This window comes from Colletes gigas, unplaced genomic scaffold (assembly GCF_013123115.1).
Source record: "Colletes gigas isolate AHSC1104 unplaced genomic scaffold, ASM1312311v1 Colletes_gigas_Sc00005, whole genome shotgun sequence".
NCBI classification, from domain to species: Eukaryota; Metazoa; Arthropoda; class Insecta; order Hymenoptera; family Colletidae; genus Colletes; species Colletes gigas.
The window spans coordinates 7,973,103-7,986,650 of NW_025106634.1; the positions used below are offsets into that span (position 1 = coordinate 7,973,103).

General features: G+C 49.3%; 1 protein-coding gene across 2 annotated transcripts in view; it reads left to right on the forward strand.

Annotated features, from left to right (window-relative positions):
• Positions 1 to 13,548, forward strand: part of LOC122395007 (Krueppel-like factor 8) — a 65,540-nt gene that overhangs the window by 38,920 nt on the left and 13,072 nt on the right. Inside the window, exons 2-3 of one of the 2 annotated variants that reach the window (XM_043392276.1) lie at positions 11,627 to 12,518; positions 12,684 to 12,743. In XM_043392276.1, coding sequence (XP_043248211.1) covers positions 11,627 to 12,518; positions 12,684 to 12,743 — 952 coding nt within the window. The remainder of the gene's footprint in view (positions 1 to 11,626; positions 12,519 to 12,683; positions 12,744 to 13,548) is intronic. The other variant, XM_043392277.1, reaches the window with a different exon arrangement.

Here is a 13,548-nt window from a genome sequence, read left to right on the forward strand (position 1 = left end):
GGAGTTTTCCTCGCTAAACGTTAAAAATTGTTTCCTCGCGTAACCCGTGTATTCAAATATGTAACTATTGTTTGTACTAGCTACCGTCGATAAATCTCGAAAGCGTGTCTTGCCAACTATTGTTTGCTGATTTTAATATTCACGCGATCCCGCGCTTCCGATTAGTATTCATTAATTGCAACACGTCGCGTTAGCCAGTTTCTTATCGCGATTTTTCATTTTTCACAAACGTCGACTGCGATCGTATACATTACCGCGTCTACGTTCCAGTTCGATCGCGCATAAGCGCAAAATCGAAAACGCGTCGACGGTTGCTCGATCGTCCGAGCGAACAATTATGCTAATAGGTACAGATGCCGTGGAATTCTTCGGCTACAGTGTATCGATTCGTATAATTACTTTCGATTAATATTCGAGACGAATACCAAAGACGCTCGATTGTGTTTTCGAGAACACGATCGTAATTACTTATGCGCCGTTGACGGTACCCAGCGTTTCGGTTGTTAATATTTCGGTCCGTCCGACCGTTCTACGAACGGCGCAACATTCGTCAACGTGCGAGACGCGTTTCAACGCAAGCTCCGACGACGAGTAAAAAAAAAAAAAGGAAACGAAAAGAAAGGGAGTTTGTTCTCGGAACGGTGCAGCTTGCTTCTGCAAATCGCGGACCACCCGAGGGCACGCTGCCCAACGGAGCAACTTTTTTTCCTCTGCCCTTGTAATTAAACTCGCCGAATGACGTTGATTTAGTTACTCCCGCGCTCTACACCCCGTGGAACCGAGCCGCCACGTCGCTTCAGCTATCACGAATAAACTCGCGGGACAGCCATGACATTTTTCAGCCCCGAATTATTCCAGACCGTCGTTCTCGTCCACGCGTCGAAGTCTCCGGCGCTACTCTGGCGTCGGTCGCTTGCTTCTTATACATCACGTGTTTTTAACCCCTTTTGGCACGGGAAGGTGGTTGAGGAGCCCAGAGAGCAATTTTTCAATGCTTCCTTTTTAAATTATATCTAAAGTGAAGTAATTATTACGTACTGTTGACTCAGCGTTTCTGTACTGTTGGAAAATGCGAGCGATTTGGGTAAAATCGAACGGGCGAGATTGGGAGCCGGATTGGTTCGTTTGTCGGCTAAAAGCTTTTAGAGGAGAGTTGTATGGAGGGTAACGCGAGCGCAAGGACAGAAATAGGGTGGAAAAGGACGGGTCGATGAGCCGTGGAAACGTGGAAGGTGCTGGGGAACGAAGGATAGAGGATGGGAGGGGGAGAAGGAGAGGGTCAGATCTCCGGAGGGATGAGTTTGCACCTAGAACCGGCGGACAGCCGGCACGCGAGGTCGGCACGAGAACTACGGAGGAACAGGGGCCGGGCCCCATCGGCTCGTTTAATTAATTAAAAGTGCATTAGCGGGGGTAGACGACTTTACGGGGGGGTTCCTAGATACGCGTGTAACGATCCTTCGACCGGAACAGCCGCGCTATTACTTTCGTCAACACGAGAACGCCTCCCGGAACAGACGTTCCCATGACGTTTTCCAGCGACAGAACGATTACGTGGCTCCTCTCTTCGCTCGACCCATATTATTCCACAAAATCACGTATTTTAAAAGTGGTTTCGGTTTCAGTATTTCGTACAATGTCGTAAAATGACGACAATCACAACGTTTCTTAATTTCTTATTGCATCTCCCTACGTAACATGTAATATTATGTAATGACGTAGCAAAATAGGTGTTCCAACATCGTAAAGGTGATTGTATGCGTGTGTTGTCTTCTTCTACTTTTTTTTCGGTGCGATACTGGCACTATCGGCTTCGTAGTACCACCATAAGGTGATTGTAATTATAAAAGAATAATAAATAGCAACGGTAAGCGCGTAGTAGGCGAGGTAAATCAACCTCCATCGACGGGTCGGATGGGAGGCAAGGAGGTAGATCACTCGCTCCGCGACAGACACGTTATAAAATCCTGGTAAATGGCGTCCTTCCCTTTGATCCAATCGAAATAAAGACGATTTCTGCGGATTCGTTCAGCGAAACGGAAGCTGAGCCGCGTAAATCCGAAAAACCGCCGAAGGTCGTATCGTCCCGGTTGGTCGTCGCGGGGAAGCGGGCGTATTATCGGGATTACGGCGGACAGAACAGATAGAATCAAAGCACCAGGTGCAAATTACAAGGGGGATGGCCAGGTAGCACGGAAGTTTGACGCGCTACCAGCTGACTGGGTCTGCGAGCGAAGCGTGTAATCACGCTAATGCGGCACGTCGTTGGCAAAGAGTGATCCCGGTTTCGCCACAGGGATCACCCTGGATCGACTTTTCAGTGACTCATGCGCGTCATTGCGTAACTACTCGGACTCGATAACGATAATCTTCCTCCGCCTGCGAGACGAGCGTGATCGTCGATCATCGTGCGCGGGGCAGCCGGCGATCGTGATCACAGAGGACGAGCGGGACGACGAATCATCCCGACCGTTCCACCTGGAAATTTAATAAGGTACGATAATGAAACGGTCGGCGCAAAAACCACGGCCCTCGAAACCGCGATCAACGTTTAATCGGCCACGAATTATCGAGCCAATGCCGCACGATGATCCATCGATTCCGTTCGACGGCGGGCCAGAACTTCGACTCCTCAGGCTTTATTATTTGGTCAAGCGGTACAAATTAGACCACTCCAAGTCGGAGGAAGAGTGTCTTTCGATGAAATTCATGTACCTGTGATGGTCGAAGGAAAGTTCGTTAGAAAGAGGAAGCGACTGAACGGATTAGGAGGGGGAAAAGCGCGGAGAACTGGTCGTTTTAAGGGCAATTTGTCGTTGCAAGTGGATTTATGCGTTCCCGAGAATGCGCCGTCTCGAGTAATATACGACACGTGGTTCTTAATGAGGGGAGTGGATCCATGGGGATGCGCGGATCGCGTGAGACGACCGTCTAACAATGAGATAGATGATGAAGCGGCAGGCGAACCGAGTCGAGCGAGCCGAGCAGCCCAACGGGGGCAAGAATAAACCCGACCGGTTGTCCGCTCGACCGGCAGACCGGTCGGAGGTCAGCCACGCGACTTCACCGTGTCCTCTACCTCCTTTGCGCCGTACCAACCTCTCTCTCTAGACTCAAGTTACAAAATTCCCATCGAGCACACGACACACGGACGATAACACAACTTTTATCGCTGAATTCTTTTTATCGAAGCGACACAAACTTGTCAGCTTGATCAGAATCACGTGGATCGTTTCTCGGGGCAAGGTCAAGCAAAAATGGAGAACTCGAAGGCTCCGGCATTCTTCGACCAGCAATTATTGCGCTCGATAAACTTCCCACAGTCGTATGCATGCATTCTCGTCCAGTGTATCCTAAGGTTGGGAACTACAGTTACCGAACCAGTCGCGTAAAAAAGTATCAATGAATTGAAACAGCCCCCGGGGGCAAGATGGATAACGCGGATGGAATTTCTGTCGCTGTTCGAACGATCGCACGAACGCGACGAACAGATTTGTTTTACGATTCAATTTTTTCCTGATCGCAGATCGTTACGCGGTTGTGTCTCGAAATTTGCGAACAATTATCGGCGATGGTATCTCGTTAGTCGGACGTCGGGGACCCCGAAGGGTATCCCGAAGCGAAATCGCGAGCGACAGGTAGCCGCGTGAAATTAAATCGACCGGACATTCGGTAATGTCGTGTTATCTCGTGGAACGATCGAGTAAGTCGCAGAACGAAGCGGCTTTTTATGGGCATCGTCGAGTTTCGCGATGTGGTCGTTGATAGGCTGATAGCTTGTTGACAGGGAAGTCGAGTCGAAGAGAATTCAATTATGCCGGATCGCGCCGGTGAACCTTTCTCTCCCCCTTTTTGCCCCGAGCAAACAGTCCGAAACGGTATCGAAGGGCCACGCGATCGCAACCCTTCGGGGGTTAACCGAAAGGTTAAGGGAGAAAGGGACTCGTGGTTCACGCTGACTAAGGTAACGCAAACTGTCGGCTGTCAAACTGCCTGGTGGGAGGGCACCGAAGAACGAAGATGTGCCCACGCGCGCACGTGCCTTTTAATATGCCATAATGCGTTGCATGTCCATATTCATTAAGTAATTTTCTGCCCTGAAAGTCACTGCCCCGTCGACTATTGTCATCGTACGAACACGTCGGGGCTAAATCCAATCAGGATTTCGTTCCTTTTAACCATTTTTTCGATCCTCAGTGTCTTGGTTTTAAGAAGACGGTGAGATCGAGAAATCGGGCACCAAGATGGCGGACGCGTCGTTTCGCCGTGCACCGGCGCGATCCTTTAGTTTCCCCGTCTTTCATATTTATGATCTGCTTAACGCCACGAGCGCGGTGGGTCCGCGCGCATAAATTTCCGTGCCCTGTGGTTACGGTGAAATCACGGCGCGCGTCATTTTCTCCGCCGCGGCGAGGACGATTGTCTCGCGGCGTTCAAAGGGTACGCGAAAGAATAATTCGGACGACAGCAATTTGTTGGGCTAACGGTAACGTTCATGTACGCGAGGTCAGCGTCGTCGGGGCGCGGTAACAGGTAACGTGCTCTCGTAGCCTCGACAAACCTGCGATTTTTTACGATTTTCCAAAAATTCTAAACAAACCGAGTCATAAAAAGTACAGACCAACGTGGATCATTTTGAATCGTTTGCTGTTGGAAAGGAGCGATTTATATCGAGTCGATCGCGAGCGGCGCGCGGCGGTGTTCGATGGCGTGACGACGATTTGTCGGGCAAAGAAAGAATAATTCGGACGACGAGGGCGATTTGTCGCGGAGCGAGATAGCTCGACGGTATCGGCAGGTATCTGAAATCGCCGTCACCTACACGCCCGTGCCTACGAGCGTGCATAGACGAGCGCGGTGAACACGTAGCACGTAGCTCCGTAGCACGTCGTATCAACTGGGTGAACGAGGCAACCGAGAAGCCGAGTTCTGAGATCAAGTCACGCGTAGCCTAAAGAAAGTTGTTTAAAGGTCAGTGTAGCTCGACTTGCATCACAAATGCCAATCTAGTTACGAAATGTGTAGAGGGAACAATGATACTCTCGTGGAAAGTAATTCGTTCCCTCGCGCAACGTCTCCTCCTCGACGGGGATCCACCGTTTTCGATCGGTTTCTGCGAACGGAAAATTCGTCGATCGAATACTTTCCCACAGTCCATTACTGGCAACGCCTTTGGGAACTCGCGAAAACTACCCTGTTGCAACCAATCGATGGTAAGATAAATGATTTTCAAGCACCGTTTTCCGAAGCTTCTTTCCGGTTTCCACGGGTATTTTTTGAGGATTTCGCGAATTATGTATCTATCGGTGGGCCGTATCTCCCATCTTATTCATATCCGCGAAATAATGCTGAATAATTTCGCCATAAATACGTGGCGCGTCCACGTGGGCGTAAAGTAACGATAATGCAAGTAAATAATGGACGCAAGAGTTTTATTACCTAGGCGGCTGAATGGCGAGATAGAATCTACGTGTCCGCGGCAGTACAGCCCCCTCGAACGCTGCCCAACACAACGGAACAGAGGAGAAGAGAAAAGAGGAGAAGGAGCCACGAGACGAGACCCCCGTCCAGCGTCTCCTCGTGGATTTCGAGTCCCCATATTTAACCAAATTCTACTCCGGGGGAGGTTGTCCGTATCAAAAGCACCAAAAACAATCGTATCGAACAAATTTTCTCGAGCTTCGTGGACGCGTGGTTGCGTCGGAAGAGGAACCAAAGCCTTCTCGTTTTGGTTTTGCGCCGGGCCTTTGACTCCCAGCGTTGATTCCTCTCTTCCCTTCTTACCCGTGTTGTTTTTCTTTCGTCGAGATACCGACTCTTCGTCGACTGGTTATTCCTCTCTTGCCGTCGCTTAAATAAACTACCGACTCGCCTCGAACGGCATTACTGTCTTCCTTTACGACTTTATAGACGCGACTCCATTGTCTCTCGCTCGAAGCGAATACTCGGTTCCGTTCCGTTCGAACTGTGCTCTCAAACTTGCGAAATAGATAGTTATTCGATATATAGGTCATCGATCGGAACAACAGCTTTTTACCGCGGTCTGTTCGCCCGCGTCACCGCGATCACGAACTTTCGTGATCCGTTTCCCTACCAGTGATTTATACGCGATTTTCTGCCCGAAGATGTCGGCCAAGGATGACTCCCGCGCGATCGATCGATCCCCCATTAGCCCGCCCGTTGTTTCACCAAAATCCACCCCCTCGACCAGTTATTTTTCTGTTCGAAGAGCTCGATCAATTCACCGGGGGGAGACAGGTACGTTTCCTCGAAACGTACCGAGGCATAAATCGCGGTCCGAATTTGCGTCTGAACTTAATCCTTGATTGTGCCACGCCTCCTCCGTTTCTTTCTTTACGCCTTCGTCTCGAAACTTTCTTCTCCATCCTTTCTCGCCCTCTCTTCCTCGCGTAGTTGGCTCGGGCCACAGGCGTCGCCCATCTCGCGCCATCATTTAACTAAATTACCGGCTTGCCGTGCACGGGAACGACACTGTTGTATAGTCGCCATTATTTTCGTACAACTTTGCGCTCCTCCTTTTCCAGTTCCGGTGACGAATGTCCCCCAAGCCTCGTTCGATCCCGCGACCATGCAGCAGCATTTTCGATAAATTCTCTTCAAGAAACAAAGAAAACACGTTTCACCCTTCTCAGGGATCAACAAAGGGCAAATTAGAGTCGCTGTTAACGAGACTGGAACGGAAGCGTCGGAATTTCGGAAGCTCCTGGTCATCCCCTGTCGAAAAGCTCTTTCAAAAATGGCCGTCGGTTGCACGGCTGACATTTCCCCGGCCGTTTATCGCGATAATACGGGTTTAGGTCAGAGGGTGTGGCCCCGCCAGATTGATTCGGCGAGCTCGCTTCTGCGCGCTACGCTTCGTTACCGCGGATAGCATGGCTGCTTTCCTTGTCACGGTTTTTCATCCATCTTTCTTGTCCCATTTGGCCACCGAGACCCGATAAACACACCGAACGATAAAGCTGTCGCTATATCGCCGTTGAATTCATCCGATGATTCGCTTTCGATAATTATGATATACGACACCCGAGCCGCGAACAAGCGTTTCCGTTTCACTCGCGCGTTCGATTCGATCCGTGAAACGTTTACCCGCTTTCGTTCGCGTTTAAACAAACTCCGTCCATAAGCACGCTTTCTTTCACGTTTCGCCTTTATGTGTGAACCCAATAACGCCTGGAAACGTCCGTCTCGAGGCACATATCGCGCTTAAGGGGCCATTCTACCTTGTATGCACGAAAAATACATGTTTTTTTGTGATTTTTTTTTGCGGGTTATTAAAGAGCGATTAATTCCGGATTTTGTAGATATGTTACAGTGAAACACCGAAATCTGGAGAATGTCGACTTTCACCGATGAATGTCAACAATCACATAGTCGCTTAGTGTATGTCCGAAATATTTGCTAAACACCCTTATTTCTGACTTACACCGGTAAATGTTGACATTCACCATGCACTAATGGTGAGTGTTGAACATGTTGGAGATTTATATTTTCTTCTCCGTAATTCAGTCGCTATAAAACGTCACAAGGGTGACGTAACTTTTTCGCCTCTCTTTCTGAAAGGATCTAACCCAGACCTAACCCAGACCTAACCCAGACCTAACCCAGACCTAACCCAGACCTAACCCAGACCTAACCCAGACCTAACCCAGACCTAACCGAGACCTAACCCAGACCTAACCAAAATCTAATCCAGACCTAACCCAGACCTAACCGAAATCTAATCCAGACCTAACCCAGACCTGACCCAGACCCTAGATTTGGGTTAGGTCTGGGTTAGGTCTGGGTTAGGTCTGGATTAGATTTCGGTTAGGTCTGGGTTAGGTCTGGATTAGATCTGAGTTAGGTCTGGGTTAGGTCTGGGTTAGGTCTGGATTAGATTTGAGTTAGGTCTGGGTTAGGTCTGGATTAGATCTGAGTTAGGTCTGGGTTAGGTCTGGGTTAGGTCTGGGTTAGGTCTGGAATAAGTCTGAATTAAGTCTGGGTTAGGTCTGGATTAGGTCTGGGTTAGGTCTGGGTTAGAAAAAGATCACGATTTACTGCAGTATCCATTTAGTACAAATTAGGGTATCGGAAAAAAAATTAAGAAAACGTTGCTCGCGTTATCAAAGCTTGCATAAGACTGACAAAGCTGATTGACTCCGAGCAGAACAAAGGATTTGGCGGGAGAGAGCCAGTCGCTTGTTTTTTGACTCTTCTGTTTTGGACCTCCACCAGAGCATATCTGTGATTGTCGACACACACCGGAGAGGGTCCGAATGTACAACAATGTAATGAAATATTCGATCTTTCACCGACGTATTTGGTATCTGTTGACATTCACCGGTGAAAGTTGACATTCTCCAATTTCGGTCATTCACGGTAACAGATACATTTATTATATATTTAGCTATATTTACGAATTTTTGCTACACATAATATCTATTGATTACGCTGTTTTTGTTGATCAACAAACAACAGTTTTTACGAACGGCGCCCGACTGCGTACGTGATATCTTGTGAACAAATTATCCGAAATCCAAAAACCAACGGTATTCTTAATATAGATGAGTGTGGTTATAGCATGAACTAGGATCTTTTCAAAAGAACAAAAAATGGCAAAATGGCAGCTATTTTACGAAAAAATACTGAATATTTTCATATATTTGGTTGCTTTTTTGTTAATAAAAGAAAAAGTATTGCAGATATCGCAATTATCCTAGTTCATGCTATAGGGAGACTAGTTCTAAAGATACTGTATAAATTTCCTGTCGATATCTTGAATAGTTTTTCCGTTATCACATTCGCAGTGCCGAAAAATGTAGTTTCGAGAAAAACAGCTTTAAAGTTTCACGTCCAGTTGTTATACCTACGCGCGGTACATTTCAGCAGGCTATAACTTCGTTAGTTTTCAGAATTTCAATTTAATATTTGGTAGATATATTTTCGAGACTACGTATTAAAAGACAATGCAAATAAAATTCGATTTTTTTAATCCCACAAAGTAGAAAGGCAACTTGAAGTTTTACGTCCAATTATATATCCTTGCGCGCGGTACATTTCAGCAGGCTATAACTTCGTTAGTTTTCCGAATTTCAATTTAATATTTGGTAGATATATTTTCGAGACTACATACTAAAAGACAATGCAAATAAAATTCGATTTTTAAAGTCCCACAAGGTAGAGAGGCCCCTTATGGAGAATATGGACGTACAATGTCTGACTAGAAGAACGTGTCTGACCCAATACTACTTGAAGTTCCTTAGAGGACAAACTACCATTGGTCGTTGAAAATGTTTGTACTATTTGGCGATGTTCTGTGTATTTTTCCAATTTTATTACAAAAATTTAAAACAATTTTGCCCCTTAAAAAGCATTCTCGCGTTCTCCGTGGCCCGTGTCCGTTCGAAAGGAACGGTTTTCTTCGTTTCCCGATGATCTCGGATTCTCGTGGATCGCAACGACACGCAGTCTGCTCGCAGGATGATTTCTCGCGATACGTTTCTACGAACGAGAGCAGAACGGTGTCGGTGGCGTTCAGTTCCTTTGTCAGCCGCGGAGGCCGCGATTGGTCGGAATAAAAAACGCTAGGCGGGTATGGTCGAGCGCGAGGCAAAACGCAGACAGAAACGTTTTTCATCTCGCGCGGCAACAGTTACGATGACGACGCACTATCTATCGACGGCGTGGGTGTTCGTTCTCGCTCTGACAGATTCGAAAACGCATTATTAACACCGACGACCCTGGGCTCTATGATTACGCGCATTAATAGCCGGATGGACGAACTTTGCTCGCGCTCCGGCACTATTATTATTGCAGCGCGAATCGAGAGACACGCTCGCAGCGAAATGAAACGAAAAAAAAACGCACGAGGGTAGACGCCGTGGAATATCGAGCAAACCTCCTCTTTGTTCCACACGAAATATCGACGAGATCTACGCTGTTCGTTTTTTTTCATGTCACCGCGAATTGGAAAGTTCCCGGAGTCGCGAGCAAACGCGAAAAGGTGTTTGTTCGCACGACGGACTTCCGGCTGTCCGGCTCGACGAGCGGTTTCCGTCGATCTCTCGAGAAAACGTAGCATTCGTCGGTTATTTTATCGAGGGCTGCGTCCGTACCCGCTTCGAGACGATACGCCATTTAAATATAATGTTTGGCGCGCAAGCGCGCATATCGTGCGCCCGTCGCTTGCATACTCCTTTTCAAATTGCATATCAGGTACGATCGAGTGTTGCGAGTATACCAATCTTCCGACGATGAATTATTCATTGTGTAAATAATTCATAAATCACACTATAAGCTCGCACGGACGGGGAGCCCGAATCGTTCGAAAATTTCCGCACGCGATTCCTTTTAATCGTACTCCCGTCGCTTTCGTCCGCGGCCTTTTTCGCTTCCGCGTATCGATGGAAAATTTCAAGCTCCGCCCTTCCGAACCCCGGTTTTTCTCGCGACGCTCGTTCCGCGTCGCCGGTGTCGCTCGAATGGAGATTCGCGGGGCACGGCGTCGTTGGCAAATTACTCCATTGTTCGCAGACGAATTAGTTACGAGTCTAGAATGCGTTCGACGGCCGAACGACCAGGCCATCGGGCACGGATCACCCTTTAAAAAGTCAAAATTAAAATAACGAAAGTAAAAACCTTGCAGAGGAACTTGAATAAATCCAACAGGTCGATCGACGTTAGTTTCTCACCGTGTTATTGGCAGTACCTCTCGATAATACCACGAACACATCGCTCTGCAATGCGACAGGAATTCTTTACAGCTCGATAACCGCGCATCAAGCATCGACGATCGCGCTTAAACATTCATGCTACGTATTCCATACCGTTTCATTCGATCCACGCCATAACGGAGACATCGCGGCGCGACGAGGACTATTTTCTGAACCGAATCTTCAAACCCGTGTTTCACCATCGATAGCGACGAAAATCGAAACTATGGGGAGGAAAGAACGGTGATTCCCTGTGGTCGAAGAAAGAGCGCGAAAGGGGCGTTGTGCCTGTTATATAGAGGCGCATTAAAATATTTACGAACGTTATGCGGTCTGCTCGCGGAGTTGGAGCATTCGTCGAGAGCGTGGCACACACGAGGGCGGCGTTGCGCGTGTACAAATCATGCAAAGAATGACGCTGCATCGGCTCCGCTCCCTCCCATCCTCGGCTCGAAATTCACCTCCCTCTACTTTTCTCTCTCCTAAGAACAGTTCCGTATACCTTGTATGCATCGTAGGATTCGTGCACGAGGCGTGGGGTGCAGGAGACCTCATGCTGCACAGCCCTCGAACGCGTTCGTTGCATATTAACCGAGAACAACGCGCAGTATGCCCTTTCGTGAATCAGCATACCGCAAGTCACTCGCTCGTTTACCTGTCCGCCTGCTTGCTTAACCTACTCCGGGGCTCGTCTTCTCGAGTATCACCGACATTCTCGATCGAACCATCCGTCTCCAGGTTTATTTTGCTCGAAACCAACAGCCATACTCTCTCTCCAACAATGGCACAAAAAAAAATATTTTGCTCTTTCCCGATCCGCCACGATACTTAAAGTCGAATAAAGTCACGAATAATTTTCGTTACAGTCCATCCGTTAGCTCGCGTGTATCTCGACCGTGTGCTTTTGCTTTCAGCAGACGTCGGACCTGGACACGCTGCTGTGTAGACAGGACCTAGACCGGCTGCAGAAACTCGACGAAGATGACCCGGAGAAGGACACGAGGGAGTCCTCGATGCAGATGGAGGACTTCTTCGAGGTCGGGGGCCCGGTGTGCCGGCCCCAGGCGAGCTTCGTCTCGGCGAGGAGTCAGCCAGCGGGTAACGACGACGACGTGTTCCTCAGGCCGCCCCTCTGGGAGGACATCACCTCCAGTATCCAGAAGCTGGACCCCGAGAACGCGGACATGCTCGGTTCCCAGTCTCACGTCAAGATGGAGACCGACGACGTGACGTCCCCTGTCCTCTCGCCAGTCGAGATCAAAACCGAGCCACTGCCGCCGCCCCCGACATTGCACCTACTCGAGGCGCCCGCCTCGAACCCGGTGCAGACGTTCGCGAACGGCCACCCGAATCCACCGACGGGGCCCCAGGTCGTCCACCATCGGACCGCCACGCCCGCGTTCAAGACCTTTCCCTCGAACAACAACAACAACACCACCAATAACAACAACAACAACAACAACAACACCAGCGCCAACAACAACAACAGCAACAACAACAATAACAACAACAACGACACCACGTCGAATCATCACGGGGGCGGGAACCAGGTCGCGGGGGCGGCCACGTCCCCGCTTTACGGCTCGATGACCAGGCTGATGTACATTTCGCCGTTGACGCCGCCGATCTCCGACCCCGGTTCCCCGATCGGGGCCCCGCCGAGACGGACACCGCCTCCCCCCTATCCCCAACCCTCCATCATGAATCCTGCTCACAGGATGCAGCATCCATCGATCAACACCAAATTCAACAGGCGGAACAACCCGGAGCTCGAGAAACGACGCGTCCACCACTGTGATTTCATAGGTGAGCGTTCCGTGGTTTCTCTATTTCTTTTTTGTTGCTGCCCACCCTGCGACGAATCGATCGCTATTTCTATATAAGGATTTCTGCATCGGTTTTTGCAGCGATCGATTCGGATAGAGAGGATTCGAGGTGCTCACGAGTGCTCGTAACCGTTTCGTTTTGCAGGTTGTACAAAGGTCTACACAAAGAGTTCCCACCTGAAGGCGCACCAGCGGATACACACAGGTGAGTCGATTTCGTTGCGCGGGCCGTCAGTGATTGTCGGGTGTGTAACGGTGGAAAGCGGTTTTAGGGGTAAACGGGAGGCAGGAAAGAAGGAACGGCCGAGGTAATTAGGTATGTAGCTCATCTACGAAGCGAGACGAAGCGTTTGAAAGCGCGAGGTCGAGCACTCGGCGTGGGCAGGGCGCGGTTCCCGCAGCCTCTCCTTCTTCATCTCTCCTCCGTTCGGCTTCGTTCAGCCTTCGTGTTTCCGTCTCTATTCGCGGCCTCTCCGTGCGTCTCCGTCTTTCTGCACCGTTTCCGTCTGTGCCGCGCGGTGTCGCGCAAAGGAGCCTCTATCATATGTAAACGTATAAGGAACGCACCGAGCGGTGGTATGCGACTCTCCGCTCCGTAGACTCGAGCTAGCGACCCACATCCTGTCCGTATCCAAACACGCTGCTCGCTAACGCGCTCGTACCTACACCTACGTGGATTTATACACGTCCACCAAAGGGTTCAGCTCCGCGTACGCGAATCTTCGTCGACGGACTCCTCCGTGGTTCCCGATAACGAGCCTCCCGATCCAGATTTACCAGGACGAACAGTACTACGAGTCGCGTTTACGAGCGAAACGGATAAGAACCGACTCATAGAACAGGCTTTTAGATTATTAACCGCGTGGACGTCGTACGCCCCGATTCAAGGAAGATTTATGTACCGGGCAAGAGTGCTCGTAACGCGTCTCGCTGCGAGATGGTCGGAACGATGCGCTTGCGCACGAAGAACGTATCAAAACTTTTAGCTTTAATAAAGTTAGCTTCAATTA